The 23,914-nt window shown below is 38.1% G+C and overlaps 2 protein-coding genes across 2 annotated transcripts in view; both read left to right on the top strand.

Moving 5' to 3' along the window:
• zgc:174288 overlaps positions 1–22,040 on the top strand; it is a 65,201-nt gene extending 43,161 nt beyond the window's left edge. The window contains 1 exon segment of the mRNA NM_001365947.1: positions 20,839–22,040. Coding sequence (NP_001352876.1) covers positions 20,839–21,794 — 956 coding nt within the window. The 3' untranslated portion in view covers positions 21,795–22,040.
• Positions 5,501–23,914, top strand: part of LOC137490252 (uncharacterized) — a 43,384-nt gene continuing 24,970 nt past the window's right edge. The window contains exon 1 of the mRNA XM_073943737.1: positions 5,501–5,622. The gene's annotated coding sequence lies outside the window, so the exon portion shown is untranslated. The remainder of the gene's footprint in view (positions 5,623–23,914) is intronic.

The raw sequence follows: 23,914 nt of genomic DNA, 5'->3' as shown, positions 1-23,914 counted from the left end.
TAAATATTTGATAACTTTGAATACTTTTGACTAAATTTAGTCAAGGAGCAAAGATAAATAATGTCTACTTTAATAGTGGAGATCGCGATTGTATTCAATCTGAGCACACACGCGATCATGAGAGGACTTGCAGTTCATTTGAAAAAAGCCTATGTAAGAGCTCGCATATATGTTTTAGCGATTTGCGCACATGAATGCGCTCTCTCGTGTTAAAATAAAGCACTCGCCGCATTTGCAGAAATGAGTAATTGCGCAATACCTCCATTCCCGCGCCGCCATTCAGAATGTATTTAGAGGAGTGACAGGTCAGAGGCGAGTCGACTGGCTGTCGGAGAGCGAAACGTGTATGTAGATAATCAAAAAGGCAGGAAATATGTCCGCGGTTTAATTACTCTGCTAGACATCTCTATAGTGAAAACATCCGAGAAGCATTATTCCAACAAAACATTTGTTTTTAAGTTGTTTTTTTCTGTCTCTGCAACACAGAAAGCCTTTGTCCCGCCCTTACGTTTCACGCGACTAGAAAAGGTGGACTGTGATTGGCTACGTTTCATGTCAGTCAAATCACCCTTCAGAATCAATTCTTAAACTTCGGAAACTGATTTTCAGCAGCTTATGTCACAAAGCACTAAAGTAAACACTCTAAGCACAGCGTTGTGATCGTACGCTTCACAAAACAGCCAATGCTGATCACATCGATGTTATATTACGCATCAAAGGATTAAAAGTGTTAATTGTTTCTTTCATTATTTGGCGATTCCTCCGCGTACCACTAGGAGGAGGCCCGCGTACCACTATTTGAGAACCACTGCACTAGATGGAGGTGTTCTGTGATCTGGTGTTCCTCTGGAGTGTTAAACGGGTGTGGTGTTTTGCCGTAAATACATTTGGACCAGGTGCGGAGTGTTATTTTTTGATGTGCGTTTGGATAAAGACCAAGGCTGCGTCCGAAACCGCATACTTCCATGCTATATAGTATGCTAAAATCAGTATGCGAGCCGAGTAATATGTCAGAATTCATAGAATTCAAAAAATCAGTATGCCAGAAGTACCAGGATGACTTACTACTTCCGGCGAGATTCTAGAGTGTGCATCCCATGAATGAATGGGAGTAAAGCGAAGCAACTGACGCAAGTAAGTCACGTGACCATGTCAAAATGGCGGATGTAGTATGTCCGAATTCCATTCATACTTTCCACATTCATACTGTATAGAACATACTTTTTTTATGGTCGAGTAGTATGTTTAAATTCAAATGCAGCACCTACTGAGTAGTAAGCGTTTCGGACGCAGCCCAAGAGAACAAAACTGTGGGTGTTCATCCTTCCCTTTTCCGCTTTGGAGTTTTTTGTTTTGTTTTTTTATATTTATGTATCATTTGACTTTATTTTTGATTAAATGTATTTAAGTTGATTTTTATTTTCTGGTTTAGATCTTTATTGGGTTGTGTTACTTCTTTCTTGAACCAGGAGGTTGTAACAATATTTACTTTTTTTATATGAATATGTTTTCAGTGTTCACACAGCCTATAGAGCTCGTTAATTGCTAGAAATGGGTTCAGATTTCGATATCAGCTGTCACAAGTGTTTAGGTAAACCAGAGCTGAAATTAACTCATAGCTCAGTGTTCTACAATTCACAGGGCTTGGCAACTGACATCACTGTGCAGTGCATTCTGGGACAAAAACATAGAGTAGTCGCCATGACATGAGGCCACCTCATTTGAGACTTAATACAACTAGCTACTGCACAAACACAATAGCTGTGTTAAAATGTTAATTTGAATTCAATTCAAGTTCAGCAAGTACTACAGGAATGCTAGAAGAGTACTTACTTGACAGCCAAATCGGTAAGTATGAATGTGATCCGTTTGTTCCGCTACAAACACATCAACGCAAGAGAAACGGCTGACAGCTTTAAATCAACTGCAAACTTAGCATTCATTCATTCACTTTATTAATCTGGGGTCGCCACAGCGGAATGAACTGCCAACTTATCCAGCATATGTTTTGCGCAGCGGATGCCCTTTCAGCCGCAACCCATCACTGGGAAACATCCACACACAGCCCCATTCACACTCATACGCTTTGGGCAATTTAGTTTACCCAATTTACTTAAAGCACATGTGTTTGGACTGTGAAGGAAACCCAAAGCCAACACGGGGAGAACATGCAAACTCCACACCGAAGTGCCAACTGACCCAGCCAGGACTCGAACCAGCGACCTTCTTGCTGTGAGGCGACAGTGTGAGCCACTGTGCTGCCCCAGTGTAGTTATTAATAACTTCTGAATGTTTAACAGTTTGATTTTGTAATATGTACATTGGTATGCTTACGTTTATTGTTGTAATGTATGTTAGTATTTATTCACAATGTTATTTATTTATATATATATATATATATATATATATATATATATATATATATATATATATATATATATATATACATACACACACATACATACTGTGGAAGTCAGAATTATTCTTAATATCTCAATTTATGTTTAACGGAGAGTAGATTTCTTTAACACATAATAGTGTTAATAACTCATCTCTAATAACTGATTTATTTTCTCTTTGTCATGATGACAGTAAATAATATTAGACTAGATATTCTTCAAGACACTTCTACACAGCTTAAAGTGACATTTAAAGGCTTCACTAGGTTAATTAGGTTAACTAGGCAGGTTAGGGTAATTAGGCAAGTTATTGTATAATGATGGTTTGTTCTGTGGACTATCGAAAACAAATAAAGCTTAAAGGGGCTAATAATATTGACCTTAAAATGGAGCTTTAAAAAATGTAAAACTGCTTTTATTCTAGCCAAATTAAAACAAATAATAAATAAATAAATTTCCTGAATCTGTTAAACACCATTTGGAAAATATTTTAAAAAATTAAAATTGAAAGGAGGGCGAATAATTCTTACTTCAGCTGTATATATATATAAAATATATATATACATACATCTTAAAATAAACTATTAAAAAAAAAAAAAAAAAAAAAAATATATATATATATATATATATATATATATATATATATATATTTATATATATATATATATATATATATATATATATATATATATATATATATTTATATATATATATATATATATATATATATATATATATATATTTATATATATATATATATATATATATATATATATATATATATATATATATATATATATATATATATAAATATATATATATATATATATAAAWATATATATATATATATATATATATATATATATATATAAATATATATATATATATATATATAAATATATATATATATATATATATATATATATAAATATATATATATATATATATATAAATATATATATATATATATATAAATATATATATATATATATATATATAAATATATATATATATATAAATATATATATATATATATATATATATATATAAATATATATATATATATATATATATATATATATATATATATATATATATATATAWAWATATATATATATATATATATATATATATATATATATAAATATATATATATATATATATATATATATATATATATATATATATATATTTTTTTTTTTTTTTTTTTTTTAATAGTTTATTTTAAGATGTAATGGTAAGTCTCAAAGTTTGTCTTTTTTATTATAGACAAACTTGTATGGGTAACCCTTTACAATTTGCTTGCATGTATTAGTTAATGTATTTGCAAACATAAACAAACTATATATTTATTATAGTATTGTTATTATGTTAGTAATGGTAAAAAGTTATTCATACAGCATGACTGGATTTTATTCCTGCGTTAGTAAATGCTGAATTATGATTAATTATGCTGTACAAGCATTGCTCACGCTTAGTTAAATTCTTATCTAACGTTAACTAATGAAACTATTGTAAAGTGTCGTATCTGTGCCGTTACATCTGTATGTAGTTTATATTTATTTTATTTATTGGTCAATGTATGTGTTCATTAAGCATTTCACCATAATCTAAGTGTTTAATGTATGTTAGTCATATCAATACAGTTTACAATGATTAAGTATTTTGTTCTCTATTTTATTATTGGTGCAAATTAATATTGAATACAAGTGTTAAGGCTAATATAATCTTTAAAAATGACCGGTATGACCTGTGGGCCGACCGTGGACCGTTTTGTTTTTCTTTGTTTTTGCAGTAATATAGGTAATAAAAATGTATTTTAAACAATATAACAAATGTAACCGGGGAAAGATTCAGTTGATATTTAATTTGATTCCCCTTCACAATATTTTGTTTTGCTTGTTTTTGTGCTGAAATCAAATGTGCGATACAGAGAGCAGTGTAACATCCACCTGGGGAATGTCTGCACTGAAATCAACAAGAAACAAAAGACGTGTATTATTACACTAGTAACGATACCACCTTATTAAATAAATGAAAAGTTCATGATCTCACATTGTCTGTTTTAGGATACCTAGCAAGTTATAATGATGTCATTAAAGTTGTTGCAGAAAGCAACAGAATATATACAATATACATTTAAATACATCCAGTTCCATCCTCCAGTCGGTGGCGGTATTGCGCCAATAAGGTCTGTTGCCAACCGCCATCAGGATCTAAAGAAGAAGAAGAAGCGAGCGCAGTGTGAAACAGCACTTAGGCAGAGAGACAGATAGAGATATCGTGGATAAAACTGATAAACAGAGGAAGAATACCGTTTAATATAACTAACTTCTAACTTGGGGAAAGGAAATTCAGAGCAAACTACTGGAGACTGAGCGTGAGTGAAGCTGACTAATGTTACAAGAGTTATAACATGTTTAATAATGCTGTTTATTTCCTGTGTGAGCTCTACATGCACTCATTATTATTCTGTATACTGTGTTAGAGGCCAGAGAAACAGCACACATTGAGCTGAAGCTGCTTTTACATTCACACAGCTCATTTTAACGGCCTCATATTGTTTACTTTCAATATTCGCTCTCAAATCGCCTGTAAGACACATAAACAACATCAGCACTATTTACAATGCTGTACTTTGTCAGTTGTTGGCTGCTAGCATGATTTGGCTAATCAGAATGTGCAAATAAAACTTTTCTGAAATGATATTATTAAGAAGAGCGTCTGAAAGTGCCAATATAAACAAACTTTACCCCAACACAAGCTCACACAGGTGCTAACTGCTAGCTAAACTCATGGAGTGTGATTATGTGCAGCACATGAAAGCTGTGGTTTCTGTATAAATGTAGACTGATGTTTGGATCCTGGACACATTCATTAGTCTGCAGAAGCGCTTTAAGTGCTCATGCTCATCTCTATAATGTTGATGTGGAATGTGCTCATCTCTTGTGTTGTCTATTGGTTTATTAGACATCAATAGGCCGCTGGCTTTGTTTTGCACACGCTACACTACATTAGTCTTGGCAGATCTGTTTGTCTGTTAGTGAAGCTCCTCCTCCTTCATTTCAGCTATAAATACTGGAATATTCCCATCAGTCTACAAGTGAGGACGAGCATCAGACCTTCAGACAGAAGTCAAATCTGAGTTTATTGAAGGACAGTGGGAAGATGAGTGATCCAGAACCCTGCAGAATTACAGATGAAGACACTGAAGAACAAACAGGTTTGTGTTTATTCCTGATTCAGAAAAAGCTTTGAACACTTCATCTGATGTATCGTCTGCACTATAGGCAAAAGAGTTCAAGAGTTTCAATAAAAGGAGAAGTGTAAATTCACTTTCTATTCTCAGGGGGAAACAGAGATGGACACTCAGCTGTCTTTTATTTTCATCTTTATTACACATTTATGATCATAAGGCCCAAGTAAATTTGATCTGAGCTCATTTATTTGACATCTATAAGTTTGTTTAAATGGGACATGTAAAAGTGCTGGATCTTCATTTATGCTGCAGACCTACAAAAGAAATGTCTACAAATGGAGTCTTTTCACTTCACATTTTGCTCTGATTGTTGATGACTGACGACCCCAAATCAGATCAAGTGGGACAGTATGGGGAACACAGATAAAGAGAGAAAGAAGCCGTTTCTACATTTACTTTGACTTGTGTTTCATTGCAGACAATACAGCAAACATGATTTAATCTGTTCCTCATCATTTTATTGCTTTATTTTCAATAATCGCGTATATCAATGCTGCTTCCTGCAACACATTTCAACAAAAGTCATATCAGTGCAGCATTTACCACTTAGTAATGTTGCTGTTTCTTTACACGACACTTAAAAGACATTTAGGGACTGAAGACACCAAGTGATGAAGTGTTTTAACACCTGTGAAAAGCTCTGAGTAGAGCCGCTGCTCCTCCACATGGAGAGAAGTCAGCTGAGGTGGCTCGGGCATCAGTTTCGGATGCCTCCTGGACGCCTACCTAGGGAGGTGTGCCAGGCATGTCCCTCCGGGAGGAGGCCTCGGGGAAGACCCAGGACAATCTAGAGCAGGGGTGGCCAACCCTCTTCCTGGAGAGCCACCATCCTGCAGATTTCAGTTGCTACCCATATCAAACACACCTGAACCAATTAATAAGGACCTGAACACCACGTGATAATTACAGGCAGGTGTGTTTGATATGGGTAGCAACTGAAATCTGCAGGACGGTGGCTCTCCAGGAACAGGGTTGGCCACCCCTGATCTACAGTAAGACAATCTCTCTTGGCTGGCCTGGGAATGCCTCAGGATCCTCCTGGAGGAGTTGGAGGAAGTGTCTCGGCAAAGGGAAGTCTGGGGTTCCCTCCTAAGACTGCTGCCCCCATGACCTGGCCCTCGAAAAGCAGATGAAAATGAATAAACAAATGAGAATCTATCGATTAATACAGATAAAACATTAATAATATAATAAACCTATAATAAATGAGCTTGTGAGATGTTTTTATTATGTGTTGATGTTCTCGCAGAAGGAAGAGAACTGAAAATGTTTACTCAAGTAAAAACACTATTGGATCGCTAAAATAATACACATTTTAGTAAATAAGAATATCCGTGGTTTATTTACTCTTGTTATTAACATGGACATCTCTATGGGGAAAACATCTGAAAAGTATTATTGTGACGGTGGTTGTTTGTAATAAATAAATCTTATATACAGTTTATAATAAAAAAAAAATAATAATAATTCAAATCTCAAAAAACTGAACTCCGCGGGATTCGAACACGGGACCTCTTGCACCGCAGCCGAACGCTCAACCGCTGGTCCACGTGGGTACTGCACTAGCTGGCTTTCACACGTCCCTTAATCCCACTGCCAGCGGACCTCAAACAAAAAAAAAAATAAATAGTTACCAGAATTAATAAATCTTTGGGCGCCAGACAAGATTAACTTGCCAAAAATTAAATTAAAACCCTGGATAGCCGCGGCAAACACTCAACCACCATACACACAAAGAGAAGAAAATAAAGATAACCCAACACACACTTTAAATTAAATTAACTGGTATATTTTTAACAAGCAGTACAACAAAAAGGTTTTCTAAATCAAAATATATACTTTTAATCACTGTTCAGTCATAGATCATAGTCAAAATTAGCACTTCTTAGGTAACAAAAGGAAACATCAAACAAACAATTCAAACACTTCAATAATAATGTTTAGATAACCCAAAAGAAAACAAACAAACAAACAAACAAACAATAATAATGTGTGGCTGATCGACTGGAAACAAGAGAGGGAAAAAATGTAAAGAAAGCCTATGTGATAATGTTGTAATGTGTGTGTGGAATGTGTGGGTGTATGAATGGATGCAAATGGACAAAAGTTACTGACCCAGGGACACCGAAGCCGTTCTGCACAGGTCCACTTTTTCCATCGAGATTTTCAGACCCCTCGCACACAATACTTAGAGAGATCGCCTGGTCACCACGTCCACGAATTGCTTCCACCCCTCAGTTTTTTCCTCACACAGTCATTGAAATCAACAAGCTCTCCACCTTACGCCGTTCTTCTCCTCCTTCTCCAATTCTTACCACCAAATACCCGACACCAAAACAACAAGAAGCCCCTTCTCTGGCCTTTTCTTCCTCTTTTATAATCTCCGATTGTTTACCTGCCCTTCCGCTTCCTTCCGACCCCCGGAAGTATTGTCTGGAAGCGATAGGAAGGACCGGTCGGAGCAGCGCCCCCTAGTGGCACTTGAGAAAAATAAGCATTAAAGCATCCATCTCGCCACACTCTCCCCCCCTTCGTGAGAACAACCCATGTTGTTCAATGCTCACGAGGATTTACGTTTTTAAAATCTTTTTTGATCCTGCTGTGGGAGGATCTTTGTGCAATTTTTCTCCCTTGCTTCCAGCTCCTTTGCCGTGGGGAAACATGGTTTGAGATTACACACATGAACATTTCTCACATCCTCACCAGTGTCTTCAAGAGATACCTGGTAGTTCACAGGACCTAGTTGCTGGATAATGCGGTATGGTCCTTTCCACTTTGGAGCTAGTTTAGCACTGAAGTGATGTTGTGCACTAGAGATGGGAAAATTACGGACCCATACACGCTCTCTTTCTCTGAAGAACACATCTCTTCTGTTCTTGTCATAGCTCCTTAACTGCCGTTTTTGAGCCTTTGTGTAATTTTCTTTGGCTTGCCTTTGTAACTGTGTTATTTTGTGTACCACGTCGTATGCAGGCTTGGTTGGTGAGAGATCACGTCTGTGCAGCAGTTTATCCATGGGACTGTGGATTTTCCGACCTAGGTGAAGTTCGGCAGGCGTCATCCCAATGGATTCCTGTATTGCAGAATTTAAAGCAAAACGTAACTCTGGTAAGTATGTATCCCAGGTCTTGTGGTTGTCCTCCACAAACCCTGCAATCATAGACTTCAAAGTGCGATTCACTCTTTCTGTCATGTTGGTCTGTGGGTGATAAGCAGTGGTAAGTTTTGGAGTGATGTTCCATTTTCCACACAGCTCTGTGAATAAAGAAGAAACAAACTGCGCTCCTCTGTCTGACAATATGAAGTCAGGGACTCCCCACCGAGTCAACATTTCTTGTCTTAGTATGGTGGCAATGGTCTGTGCTGTGGCATGCCGCATGGGAAACAGTTCAACCCATTTGGAGAAATAGTCGACAAATACGAGTAAGTACTCATTTTGTTTTCCAGACTTCGGCATTGGACCCATTATATCCACTCCCCACATCTCATTTGGTCGTGATGTTGTAACTTGTTGTAACTTGCCAGCAGGTTTCCGGTTGTCCCATTTGGTGACTTGACATTTGGCACAATTTTTGACATATTTTTTTATGTCTGTCCACATTCCTGGCCAATAAGCAACATCTTGTATTCGCTTGTATGTCTTGTAAATTCCCAAGTGTCCGCTTAAGGGAGTATCATGGTACCATTCTAGTACTGTTGGTCTAAGAGTAGATGGAATGACTACTTTGTAGTGAACAGTTTCATCTGCTAGGTGGGTGATGTGATACAGCTTGTCTTCCAACACAGTGTACTGGGCTTGTTCCTGTTGCTCATTTTTGGCCAGAGCTTGAAAGATCTTCATAATGTCTGTGTCTTGATGTTGTTCCTCCCAGATGGTTTGTGGGGTGACAGGGAAATCAGGCAGATCCTTTTCCGTGGTGTACAAGTTACAGCCTGGCATGGAATACATACGGGACAACGCATCAGGAGCAACATTCAGTCGTCCTTTTCTGTACTCGATCACAAAATCATAGCGTTGCAAGCGCAAGGCCCATCTCATGAGTCGACTGGCTGGTTTGGTGGAATTCATGACCCATTGCAGAGCGGAATGGTCTGTAACCACTGTAAACATTCTAGGTTCCAGGTAGTGTTGCCACTTGTCTAAAGCCCACACCACAGCCAGACACTCTTTCTCCGTGGTGGAGTAGTTCACTTCTGCCTTAGTCAAGGTTCTACTGGCATAAGCAATTACTTCTTCGCCACCCTGCTCTTTACGCTGGGTCAAAACAGCCCCTAGTCCTGAGTCACTGGCATCAGTATACACAGTAAAAGGTATGTTAAGATCTGGATGGCCCAGGATGGGAGGTGTGGTAAGACAGAACTTTAGATTCTCAAATGCTTGCTGGCATAGTGAATCCCACTTGAATTGTCGTCCTTTCTTTTTCAGATTATTCAGTGGTTCAGCAATGCGTGAAAAATTTGGTACAAAACGGTGATACCATCCTGCCAGTCCTAAGAATCGCTGAACATCCTTAAGGTTTTGTGGGACTGGGTAAGCGTGAATGACCTCTACCTTCTTGGGGTCAGCTGCAACTCCTTGGTGACTCACTACGTGTCCTAGAAAGGTAATTTCAGGTAGGCAAAAGGAACATTTTTTTAGGTTTAGGGTTAGACCTGCTTTTTCCAGTCTCTCCAAGATGGTCTGGATGTCGTAAAGATGTTGGGTCAAGGTGGGTGAGTAAATGACAATGTCGTCAATATAGACGTAGCAAATTTTCCCAAGTAAATCTCTCAGGACGATTTCCATCAAACGTTGGAAGGTAGCAGGAGCATTTTTCAGTCCAAAGGGCATAACATTAAAATGATATAACCCTCTAGAGGTGATGAATGCAGTCATCAACTTGCTTTTGTCATCCATTGGTACCTGCCAAAATCCACAGTTGAGGTCCAAGGATGAGAATGTGGATGCTCCAGAAAGAGACTCTAAAATCTCTGTGATGTTAGGTATTGGATAAGCATCACTTTCTGTCATCGCATTTAATTTTCTGTAGTCCACACAGAACCTAAGACTGTTGTCTTTCTTAGGAACAAGAACTACTGGAGATGCCCATGGAGAACAAGACTGTTCGATGACACCAGCCTTTAGCATCTCTTCAATCTGTCCCTCTACTATGGCTTGTTTTCCAGGTGTCAACCGATAAGGACGTTGCTTAACGGGTACTGGGTGAGTGGTGTAAATGCAATGTTGAAGAACAGTGGTTCTTCCAAGCTGAAGAGTACAGACTTTTGGGTTTGACTGGAGAAGATGAAGTAACTGTGGCTTACTTTCTAGTGGTAAGTGTGCTTCGGCAACAGCCATCTCAATCAGAGCTTGATCATCACTACTGGGTGCAAGTTGGGATACTACTGGAAACGGTAATGGTGGAGGAATAGAGCTGAGCAGAGATAGTGTCTTACTTGAATGTTGGGTTTGTGCATTTTTGTTCAAATGTTGGGATCTTCCCACAGGAACACTAGCATGTCCAGGTTGAAAAGGGTACTCTTTATTAGGGTTGGACTTAAAAGAGTATGTCTGGTCAACTACATTAATCTGTAGACCACTTGAATAAATGAAATCTAAACCCAAGACTACAGAGTAAGCCAAGGCTTTTGGAGTGAGAATGGCAGCTTGAGTAGGAAAAACTTTGTCATGCAATATGATTTCAAAATTCGTCCATCCTAAAGGAACTTCGGCTTCTCCATTGGCCAGATAGAGTGGGCCAAGTGTCCAGGGATGGAGGCTGGCTTGGGGATCGATCTCCTTCCACAAACTCTCATGGAGTAAAGTGTAACTGGCACCCGTATCCAATATGGCTTTTCCTCTCCAAGCCCCAATGTAAATTGGAACTATCAGCTGTTGTGGTATGACCACAGATTTAGTAACAGTCGACTTGGGTAATGGCTTTGAAGGAAGTGTAATAGACATGGCATTGTTTGATGGATTACCTCCGTGCTTTTGGGTCTGAAAATGACGTTTATTTCCTGTAGGAGGAGGGTGACTAGATGATTGAGTGGTTTGCACAGAGGAGGAATAGTGAGGACAACTACCTGGTGGATGCAGACCTTTGCATCTCCAACACAAAACTGGAGGTTTCTCAACTCGGTTGGGGGCAATTCTTTGTGGTGAGGGTTGAGTCACATGTTCTACATAATGTAACTGCTGAACATAATCCTTCTCAAGCTGAAGGCCCAGTTTAACCAACTCATCCACTGTATGGACACGGCTTCGAAGTTGGCTGGCTAGGTGAGGTTTTATGTTTTTTAGAATCATTTTTACTAATTCACTCTCAGTTAGTGTGGGCTTCCATCGTTTACACATTGCTCTGTATGTAAAAGCAAAGTCTCTAATTGACTCTTTCTCTGCTTGTGTTCTAGTTCTAACCCTCTCTGCCAGCTCATCCTCATAGTCTTCTGAAAGGAAAGCTGAGAGAAAAGCAGTTTCAAACTCACTCCATGTGGAAATAGCAGAGCGAGCCACTTCCCACCAATCCCGGGCTGTACCGTACAGGACAGTGCGGAAGGTAGCTAGGATGTCTGGATCATCTAGAGGGTGTAAGGCCAGGAAATCTTTGCAGCGTGTTACATATAGCAGTGGATCAGCATCATCCGAAGGTCTTCCAAACGTTGGAAAAGTTAACTTTAAATGATCACTTTTTATAACAGGTGTTTGAAAAGGCATTGGAGCAGTCACTGAAGATGAAGATTGTGTTGAAACGGATACAGGTGCACTGCTTGGAGGATCAGACACTTGCTTTATAGGTGGGATCACATCACTTACTTCTTTTTGAAGATAGTCAAGTTGGTTTTTTATGGCATTAATTTCAGTGCTGCAGTGATTTAGATCACTGGAAAGGCATTCAAAATTCTTGTCAGAGTGTTCCTTGGTAGCTTGAATATCCTTCTGCAATTCCAGCTGAGCTTGTTCCACCATGAAACGAATCTCTGAAATTAAGGTACTTTCACTCCTTTGGATTTCTTGTGTCACCATCACCTTCACAGCTTTAGTGAGTTGATCCGCTGTTTCTGTGTCATCTTTTCGTTGTGCAGTTAAGGTGTTCAGGAGTTGCTGATGAGTGGATTCCATTTTTGCAAGCTTTGCTTCATGCAGGGAAAAAGATTTAGACGATTTTTCGGTGAGTTCCTTCACAGCTTTATCTTGCCGTTTCAGACAGTCAAATACACGATCCCAGTTTCCTTGTACATGAGCAGTAAGTTGATGAATTTCTCTTCCAGGTGTAGGGAGGTATCCAGGAAGAGCATGCTGGGTTGCTGTGGAGGGCGGTGATTCTACCATGGATGCACTTGTGCACAGTTGCATTGGGTCAGGTTGAACTGTAGAAGTAACACCTGGAGTGGTGGTGTGAAAATGCACATGAGTCCTTCCATAAGGGTCTAACTGAGTGGGTGTGGAGTGGTATGTGGGAATGTTGGAAGGTGATGTGAACTGTCTTTGCTGCACTGGTGGCCAAACTGGAGTGGCTATATCTGGTGGATCAATATCCACGGAAGTTGAAGGGGAAGGATTGACGTTGGCCATGTTTATAGTGTGTATGAGTGTAATCTAAGGGTTTTGAAAAAATAAAAATCAAAAAAGAAAATGTTGACTTTTAGGCAATGTGGTCACAAAAAATATATATATAGAGAGAGGTCAAAAGTACCACAAGTACCAAATTCACAAGGTATACAAAATCAGTACAATTCCTGTACAATGACACAAATGTTCTATAACAACTTTTTTTTTTTTTTTTTTTTTTTACAAAATTGTTTTTTTTCCAAAGTCTTTGTCAGTAAAGCAAAACAGTTCAAAAAGTCAAAAAGGTTGTTGTCAACTGAAATCAGTCAAACAATTCAAATGAGTTTCAAAGTTCAAAATTTCCCAAAATAAAGTAAGGTTTCAATGGTGTTCAATGTCTTTTAAAGTGTTCAGTTGTTTTTTTTTTTTTTTTTTTTTTAAGTGTTCAGGGTCCCTGTTCGGGCGCCACTTATGTGACGGTGGTTGTTTGTAATAAATAAATCTTATATACAGTTTATAATAAAAAAAAAATAATAATAATTCAAATCTCAAAAAACTGAACTCCGCGGGATTCGAACACGGGACCTCTTGCACCGCAGCCGAACGCTCAACCGCTGGTCCACGTGGGTACTGCATTAGCTGGCTTTCACACGTCCCTTAATCCCACTGCCAGCGGACCTCAAACAAAAAAAAAATAAATAGTTACCAGAATTAATAAATCTTTGGGCGCCAGACAAGATTAACTTGCCAAAAATTAAATTAAAACCCTGGATAGCCGCGGCAAACACTCAACCACCATACACACAAAGAGAAGAAAATAAAGATAACCCAACACACACTTTAAATTAAATTAACTGGTATATTTTTAACAAGCAGTACAACAAAAAGGTTTTCTAAATCAAAATATATACTTTTAATCACTGTTCAGTCATAGATCATAGTCAAAATTAGCACTTCTTAGGTAACAAAAGGAAACATCAAACAAACAATTCAAACACTTCAATAATAATGTTTAGATAACCCAAAAGAAAACAAACAAACAAACAAACAAACAATAATAATGTGTGGCTGATCGACTGGAAACAAGAGAGGGAAAAAATGTAAAGAAAGCCTATGTGATAATGTTGTAATGTGTGTGTGGAATGTGTGGGTGTATGAATGGATGCAAATGGACAAAAGTTACTGACCCAGGGACACCGAAGCCGTTCTGCACAGGTCCACTTTTTCCATCGAGATTTTCAGACCCCTCGCACACAATACTTAGAGAGATCGCCTGGTCACCACGTCCACGAATTGCTTCCACCCCTCAGTTTTTTCCTCACACAGTCATTGAAATCAACAAGCTCTCCACCTTACGCCGTTCTTCTCCTCCTTCTCCAATTCTTACCACCAAATACCCGACACCAAAACAACAAGAAGCCCCTTCTCTGGCCTTTTCTTCCTCTTTTATAATCTCCGATTGTTTACCTGCCCTTCCGCTTCCTTCCGACCCCCGGAAGTATTGTCTGGAAGCGATAGGAAGGACCGGTCGGAGCAGCGCCCCCTAGTGGCACTTGAGAAAAATAAGCATTAAAATAAGCATTAATTGCCACATTATTCCAATAAAACATTTGTGTTCATTTCTGTGTTTTATTTATTTATTTTTGCAATACGAAAAGGCCTTTGTCTTCCTGTTTGACCAGGTCAGCTGTGATTGGACACTTTTCATATCAGTTAAATCTCCGCTTCAGAATCAGGGCAGTTTGTGCGGGTAACTTTATATTAAATAGTGACAAGAGTTCACAAACTTTTTTATTTTTCCGTTTGCACACAACCTCACCTTGATACTTTAAGCACATTTGATGCCAGTTTTCCAGGACTTGAATTTCTAAAAGCCAAATTCAAGCACCTTATGCGTCCCTGATGATCCTTTCCTTCATTGGTCTGGAGCACGACATTCATTTCCCCCAACAAATACCTGAAATACTGATTCACCTGAGCACAGTACATGTTTCCACTGTGTGATGGTCCATCCCAGTTGCCTCTGCCTGAGGGATTGCAGATCACGGTTGTTCATCTTGTTGTGCATCTGGTTGCGCTCTTGTCCTTCACGCACTGAAATTCCTCCAGATTCCTTGCTCTGCACTGTTGAAGGTGAAATATCCAAATGTCTTCCTTTATTTCTTTGAGGAACATTGTTTTTAAACATTTTAATCATTTTCTCACCTATTTGTTGGCAAACTGGTGATCCTCTGCCCATCTTTGCTCCTAAAGGACCCGACCTATGTCGGAGGCTGCTTTTGTACCAAATCGTAATTACAATCACCTGTTACCATCACCTGTTTCACATCATTATTTCACTAATTTACCTGATTATTAGGCCTAAACTGCTCCTGTCCCAACTATTTTTGGACTGTGTTGCAGGTCGGAATGACAGGAAAGGATGTGTATTTACAAATGAAATGAAGTTGATCAGTCAAAACATGAAATATTTTGTGTTGATATTAGGCATGAGATGATAACCGCTTTAAAGGTATACAGCGGTTTAGAAAAGTCAAGGTTTTAAAACCGCCCAAATGTTCTGTAATACCGTTCCTAAGATATGTGTAAAGTTTTTTTTAATTTACTTTTTGTTTTGTTTTTAGGACAGCAGTGTCTCCAGCAAAAAAAATCCAAAGATGCTGCTTTAAACTGTAAAGAAAACTGTGTTCTTGAAACAAATAAAAGATAGCAGAAGTCAATGATTGATTTGATTTATATAGCCTGACGGGTTTACTGCTCAAAAATATCTTAAATCTTAAAAAAAAAAAAAAATAGAATATATTGTTTTCAAAGGGGGAAAAGGTTTTGTTTTTTACCCAGACTTTTAAAAAGGATATATTTTAGAGCAGTGAGCATAATACCGTGAATAGGGCTGCAACTAACGATTATTTTAATAACCGATTAATCTGTCGATTATTTTTTTCGATTAATCGGATAAAAAAACAAGAAAAACATTCATTTCCAACTCTTTATTCAAAAAAGCTCATCCCTGAGCTGTTATAATAATAATAATAATAATAATAATAATAAACTAACTAGTTTTGTCCTGTTTTCAATCCAAGTATCTAAATGTTTTTAAATGACGATACTATACACATGAAATAGCATAAGAAGTCACTGAATCTCAAAATTAAGTGATTGTTTGCTTAAAACAAGCTAAATTATTTGCCAATGGGGTAAGAAACTTAATCTGAATAAGATATAATCTCAAACAGAAGTTTTCAGCATCATTTCCTCATGCCATTTTTCTTGTCTGGTCTTGATGGAAGATTTTTTTAGACATTTGAACTGGAAACGAGACAAAATCACTAAGAAAGAAAAGTTTCCTGCAGTGCAGCTGTACATGACTACAGATGGAAAAAATAATGATCCAATAAAAGCGAGTGAATAAAAATGTGTCTTTAGTCTTGCATTGCAGAGTAACTCTGCCACCGCTGCTGTACTGCTGTTATTAACCCTTTCACTGCTGAGTTTATCTGGCCCGGGGGAGTCAGTTTATCACGTGACACACTGCAACCACAACAGTGATGGATGACAGATGTATGCCTTTTGCTTAGTTTTTCTGTTTAATTCAACATATTCACACGCTTGCTCATCATGTCATCAACTACCTGATATTCCAATTCACATAAACATGTAAGTGACTGTGATCTATAACGTGAGATGGACGTCTCCATGTTTACTTGCGGCCGCTGCCTCATTCATAAAAAGCAAAACACGCAGAATTCAGCACGTACATTCATAAGTTATTCCCAAAATACATGCAAGTTAGTGGCTGGTGAACTTAGAGAAGCGTAGATTCAACTTTATAGTCACTTTCACTATGTGTAATGTGTCTCTGATGAATAAAACACACCAGCAAATTATATTTGAATGGATTGTTTGAGTTTTACAAACTCTAAATGTCTTGTTTTACTAAAACTTGTGTGTATTTTAGTGCCGTCAATATTAACGCGTTAATCTTCATCTTCTTATGATCTGATCGGCCTATAAAACACTCAGCAGACTGTCATGTTTTTCTGCCTCAGTGGTTGACGGTGCTGTGAGCTGTCTGTCACGCTCTGAAAGTAAGATGTTTCTTTTCCTGACAGACCGGCTGTGTGACATAATCTGCAGCCCATTGGTTCTTTTCTTTATTGACATTGGGCTGACCCAATCACAAACTTCCATGTTGGGCTCTGTGTAATGTAGGTGTGTGTTTGTCAGAATAGTCAAGAGTCACGCCTGTTTCTCACGCGCGGGAGAGCAGAAACAGCGAGCAGCCTTTTGCGTCTGCACTGTGTTTTTGATCGTCAGCATGATGTAGGCTTATAGTGACAATAATATTTATACAATATGGTTATTATAATGATATTTAAACTTGACCAAACTAGTGTGCAACTTAAGCAACTTTTTTTTTTTGCATTTAGTTTTGTAGTTTTGCCCAAACAAATATTCGTTGCATTTTCTAATTGTTTAAGTTCATTTGATTGACAACGTAAAATCTGTTAGCTACGTTTGATGTTTCATAAAATAATAATAAATAATTATTAATTAAATAATAAAATAATACAATTTTATAGAGTGGGAGTTGGTAAATGTATTCAAGGGCGTCGGGTGATGGGGAGCATTTTGATTGATGTAGTGGGTCGCTTTGGCCCAAAATGCCAGGGCCGATTATTTTGTCCCAGTCCAGCCCTGAAATTAGTGCAATTGTTTGTATTCACTACTTTATTATTATTATTATTATAATTTTCCATTTTGCTTATCTGCAAGTAGGGATGCACGATATATCGGCGGCCATATCGTTATCGGCCGATAAATGCTATTTTTAGGATAGTCTTTATCAATCCGATATCTAAATTAGGCCGATATATTTAAGCCAATAAATTACGTAATTGTACAGATCTGCCTGCCGCGCTTGCGTGGACGGAACTTGTTTAGACTTGCCCAGTGCACTAAAATGGATCTCTACTCACACTGTTTATTCCTTCAAAGTCCGTCCTTTCTTCATGTGGCATTGCTGTGCGTTAATAACTCAGTAAGTAACCATGTTCCTCATCATTGTAGATGTGTTTGATTGAGTGTCATTGTGCATTTTGCTTTAAATCGCCTCAGGAAAAATATTACATGTGTAAACCTTTCCTGCTCTGTCGCTTTGTTGTGTTAGAGATAGCAGGGGAAATTCACTTATTACTCCAGGTTCGAATAATAATAGTTTCGGAGTGAACTGCCTTCTCTTTTAGTTGTAACCGATGAATGAACGAGGACACGTGTAACTTGGTCCAAAATATTCATTACTTTCAGTGTGGTACAACAAATCAGTCACTGAAAATAAGTCTCATTGCTCAAAAACCGCTCCTCCTTTTTCTCTTCCTCTCCGATTCACACACACACACCCCAAACTGCAGCCCAGTCCCGTTGAATGACCTGCACATTTTACAACACGTGTAAACATAACGGTTGTTTGTAATATGATTATTTGTTGTTATCAACGGGTTGCTTGCCGTGTGTTGTTGATGTAAGATTGTATTCAGTTTGATCGGAATATTTATATTGATTATAACAAGCGCGCGAGCTGTCACCGTCATTCTGTCTTTATATTCTGCTCTGTGTTTGTCATGAAGTCAGCTCAATGCAGGTTTTGTATGAAAATCTGACTCTGATGGCGACTCTGCCTCTACAGTTAAGTGAAACAGCGGTTTATCATAAACTTTTCATCGATCATTTTCCTGCGATTGACAGCTAAAACGAGCGCAGAAACGTTGTCTGATTGACAAGCAGCACCAACATGTGTTTAAAAGAATCTAAAACGCCAAATAGGATGAATCTGTGCCGCATTTTCTAAACGTACTCTCTGTATTTAGCTGTTGGCTTGTACTGTGGCTCTGAACTGTCAAAACACCTCTATAAAAGGCTTTTTCAGACATGACATATTTGTACACATGTACATCACTGTAACACGTTTATTCAAGATCATTTGAGCTGGTTTCAGCCCTTACCTCTTTCATTTTCGTCTTATTTAAATATATTTAACTTGCTTATTGATTAAATCCCATTTTTTTATTTAACCTATTATTTTTATACAACAGTCAAGTTGCATGTTAATTTGCTTTGAAGAAAGGAAAGTAATGTATTTTTTGCATGCTGATTTATGTGAAATGGTGAATATAAATCTATAATCAGCTTGCATTTTGAAGTTAAAGCTTGTTTGCTTTGAGTATAGAGTATTCAGTTCATAAGAGCAGTTCAATCTTTTATGAAGTTAACTGTATAAGAATATACCATTTTTAAATATTTATAATTATCGGCCTATACATATCTGCTATCGGCCTCCAAGTCTGAAGAATTATCGGTTATTGGTATTGGCCAAAAAATCCATATCGGTGCATCCCTATCTGTAGCGCCTGTATTTTGGCATTTTTTGCAGTCCACTTAGAATCCAACATGGAGATCAATGTTTTCTTTATTGGTATTGTTTGTTTTGAAATTCAAATGTCATTAACATGACTGTGTTTTAATTTCTGTAATAAATATGGCTGTCAAGCAGGATCTTGATGGTTTATTGTGGGTATGTTGTTTACATGAAGAAATCTGTGTTACAAGTAAAACACAAATTCTTATAAACAATTATATTGTGAATGTAAATAGTTTTTTCTTGCGTTTACATTAGTTTTACATTTGAATAGCCAAAATTACAAGTTTCAGTATTTTAAATGCGATTAATCGCGATTAATTTTTAAAAAAAGTGTGATTAATTAGTTATTTTTTTAATCGATTGACAGCACTAGTGTATTTACATATCTAAAACATAAATGAAGTATTAGGCGGTTAAAACGCTGCATAATTGTGATAATATGACACGTCTTTCAGAGTTAAGTTGGTTTTGTTTTCGATAAGAAAAAAAACGGGAAAAAGAAGCACTTTTCCGACGGTCCCTTACTGAGAGCGCGGCTAAACGCATATTGCGACTGCTTGAACGGAGCAGTGCTCGTAATGTCGAGCGAAAAAAGAAAAAGACAGCTGTGAAACATAACCTGCTTTGTCTTTTTGTAGGAAACACACTTTAGATCTTTTTAGGGTAAGAGGTGTTTTCAGTTAATGCCGTTTATCACTGAATGTGTCAGAAATACTGAAAACTAAACCAACTTAACCCCGCCGTGTTTCTCTGGCTCAGAGCCAGACACCAGCAACAGGGACTTTACAGTTCTCACTTCAAAACGGAACAAAAGTAGGATTCTGTAGTGATTCTTTCGCATCATCCCTGTCTTTGAGGCGGTAAACTGCATCAGTGCGTGAGAGACGGAGAGGTGGCGCTGAACTAGTGTTCTTTTTAAAAAAAAAAAAAAATTTTATCAAACGTCTCCGTGTCGCGCGACACAACGAATCGATAATGAAATTCGTTGCCAACACTTTTAGTAATTGATTTTTATCTATTTAATCGATTCGTTGTTGCAGCCCTAACCGTGCAACTGTGATATTTTTATCCAGGGTTTTTACACCGTCAGAATCTTATACCGGCCCATGTGTAGTTCATATTGTCTGCAATGAAAAACTACTTTCTTTTTTTATTTGTGTTTTCCAGACTGTCCCAACCTTTTCTAAATTGGGGTTGCACTAAAAACTGAACCTTTTTACTTTGATTTTAGATCTTACTGAAGAGAGTGAAGAGAGTGAAGATGATGAACTCCTAAAAACTGGGAAAACACCTCATTTACAGACTGAAGATGCTTTAATGCAAAGAGACAAGAAATGTTTGACCTGCAGTCAGTGTGGGAAGACTCTGGGAAACAAAAGGAGTCTCAGTCAACACATGATGATCCACACTGGAGAGAAACCATTCACATGCACTCAGTGTGGGATGACTTTCAGACAGTCATCATCCCTTAAAGTACACATGATGATCCACACTGGAGAGAACCCGTTTTCATGCACTCATTGTGGGAAGAGTTTCAGACTCTCATCATCCCTTAAAGAACACATGATGATCCACACTGGAGAGAGAAAACACAGATGTGATCAATGTAGCAGAGCATTTTTTAGGGCGTCAACGCTGAAACGTCATCTCAGAACTCATACAAAGGAGAAGCCTTATTCATGCTCTGAGTGTGGAAAGAGATTTACAACACAGTCAAATTTAAAACAACATCAGAAGATCCACACTGGTGTGAAAGAGTATATGTGCTTTGACTGTGAGAAGACTTTCATTAAACCTGAACATTTGAAACTGCACCAGAGGATCCACACTGGAGAGAAACCGTACAAGTGTTCACACTGCGACAAGAGATTCGCTCATTTAGAATATCAGAAATTACATGAGAGGACTCACACTGGAGAGAAACCTTACAAGTGTTCACACTGTGATAAGAGATTCAAGTGTTTAGCAGATCGGAATCGACACCATAAGATCCACACTGGAGAGAAGCCGTACAAGTGTTCACACTGTGATAAGAGATTCAAGTGTTTAGCATATCGGAATCGACACCATAAGATCCACACTAGAGAGAAACCGTACTCATGTGATCAGTGTCTGGAGAGATTCACACACTCGGTGCAGCTTAAGAAACACCTGAAAGTCCACACTGGAGAAAAGCAGCACACATGACATCAGTGCAGAAGAGGATTCTCTGGTGTGTGAGGCTGTTTTCAATCAGGAGTGAAGGTGAAAAGACCATAATCACACACAACATTAAAATATGAGCAGGAAAACTGATGTTGTTTGCTATTAGAGAAACTCTGAATTCAGTTTTGAACAGTGCAACTCTAAACTCATTTCCATTCGGGATTCACGTTGATCATCTTTCAGTTCGTGTCCTCTGTAGCTCTCTGATTCAATAAAGGATTGACTCTATCACTGGTGATTTCCCATGATTTATTTGAGGGCAACATTCACACAAGTCTCTGGAAAATCTTTGTATACAACAGATAAACGAAACCAAAATGTGAGCAAACCATGAAAGCCGTATTCATAATGAATTCACACTGATATTCTGATAGGAAAGTGGTTCATCTTTCTGGATCTGGAGTGCACCCTTTGGGTAATTCTTTGCTCCCACAAAGTTGGTCCCTCGATCAGATCTCAGCTGCTGAACTGTGCCTCTTATGGCAATGAAACAACAAAGAGCGTTTGTAAAGGAATCAGTCAAGTCATTTAGTAGTTCAATGTGTACAGCACGAGAACAAAGACGCGTCAACAAGAGGCCATACCTTTGTGCACATTTCGTCCAGACTTGACTGCAAAACGAACAAAAACAATCCACCCCAGTGTGCATAAACAGAGGAGATTGATTGACTATTTCTGCCGGAAGATCAATTCAATTCAATTCAGCTTTATTTGTATAGCGCTTTTACAATGTAGATTGTGTCAAAGCAGCTTCACATAAATGGTCATAGTAACTGGAACAGTGTGGTTCAGGTTTTAGTGTTTAAGTTCAGTTCAGTTCAGTTTAGCTCAGTTCAGTGTGATTTAATCATTACTGAGAGTTCAAACACTGAAGAGCAAATTCATCGATGCGTAGCTCTACCAATCCTGAACCATGTGAGGCAGTGGCGACAGCGGAGAGGGAAAAAAAACTTCACCTGATGGGAGTGAAGAAAAAAAACCTTGAGAGAACCAGACTCAGTTGGGCACGACCATTTTAATTTCTCCGCTGGCCAAAAGTCTTGTGCAGAACTTCATTCGTCGTGGTTTATGCTGGAAGATGGCCTCAATGAAGACTCGTCTGTCCCTGGAGCGTCGCTGGAATCAGACTCATGTTCTCCACTCCCCACGACCATCAGCGCAGCAGCAGCTCAGGATATGGCCTGGTCCCGGATATGGAATCCTTGGGATCATCACGTCGCTGGTCTTGGATCCAATCAGTGACTCCGCATAATCTGAGGACCTCGGGATGAGTATCCCCAGGTGAAAATAGAGAATAAAGAGAATAATTAGCGTAGCTGCTGTTCATAGTGTATATAAGCAAGATGTAGAAGCCAGTGTGGAACCCGCTAGGTGATGCATTGAGTGTATGCTTTACTAAACAGATAGGTCTTTAATCTAGTTTTGAAGTCTTTAATCTAGTTTTGAGGTCTTTAATCTAGCCAGTTTTTGTTCCTCAACAGGTCTTCTGAGCTTTCTGCAGATAACACAACCTTTAATGAAGGATGCCACAACTGTGTTGATGGGATCTAGAACTAATTGCTTCTAATCTTATTCACAGAAAATTATTTTCCTTGATGCCAAACTTTATTATGACAATGAGCAATGATCGTTTATGTAATCTCATGTGTCTTTGGGATAATTATGGGATGAGTCTGGGTAACTTGAACGAGTAAATCTTCCTCCCACCATAAGCACACCGTCAATATCAACGAAAGATTCAAGAGGACGTAATGCCCCACTTGACACATTTCTCCCACCTTTTACCTTCTTTACTCTCTTGTAGACATTAGATTATATGGAGTTGTGCCTTTTGTCTCTCTGGCATGGTTCTAGGATTACTAGATCTGTCTTTGTTGGCTCTCTTTAAGAGACGAGCTACAGCTCTAACTGCCTTGGTCCATGAAGAACATTTCGTTAAGTGATCAGCCAAAGTAAAGCTCTTTGTACTCTCTGTATTCAAGGTAAAAAGGCTCTTTACCTCTGGATCGCCCAATAAAAGAGCAGGAGCAGGCTCAGTTGGAATTTCCCACAGAAATTTTGGGCCGGTGAACCAATCCAAGGCAAGTACCTGCTGTACAGTC

The sequence above is a fragment of the Danio rerio genome, chromosome 3 (genome assembly GCF_049306965.1).
Source record: "Danio rerio strain Tuebingen ecotype United States chromosome 3, GRCz12tu, whole genome shotgun sequence".
Classification (NCBI taxonomy): Eukaryota; Metazoa; Chordata; class Actinopteri; order Cypriniformes; family Danionidae; genus Danio; species Danio rerio.
Note: the sequence above shows the minus strand (reverse complement) of the source record. Positions and strands in the feature narration are given on the sequence as shown.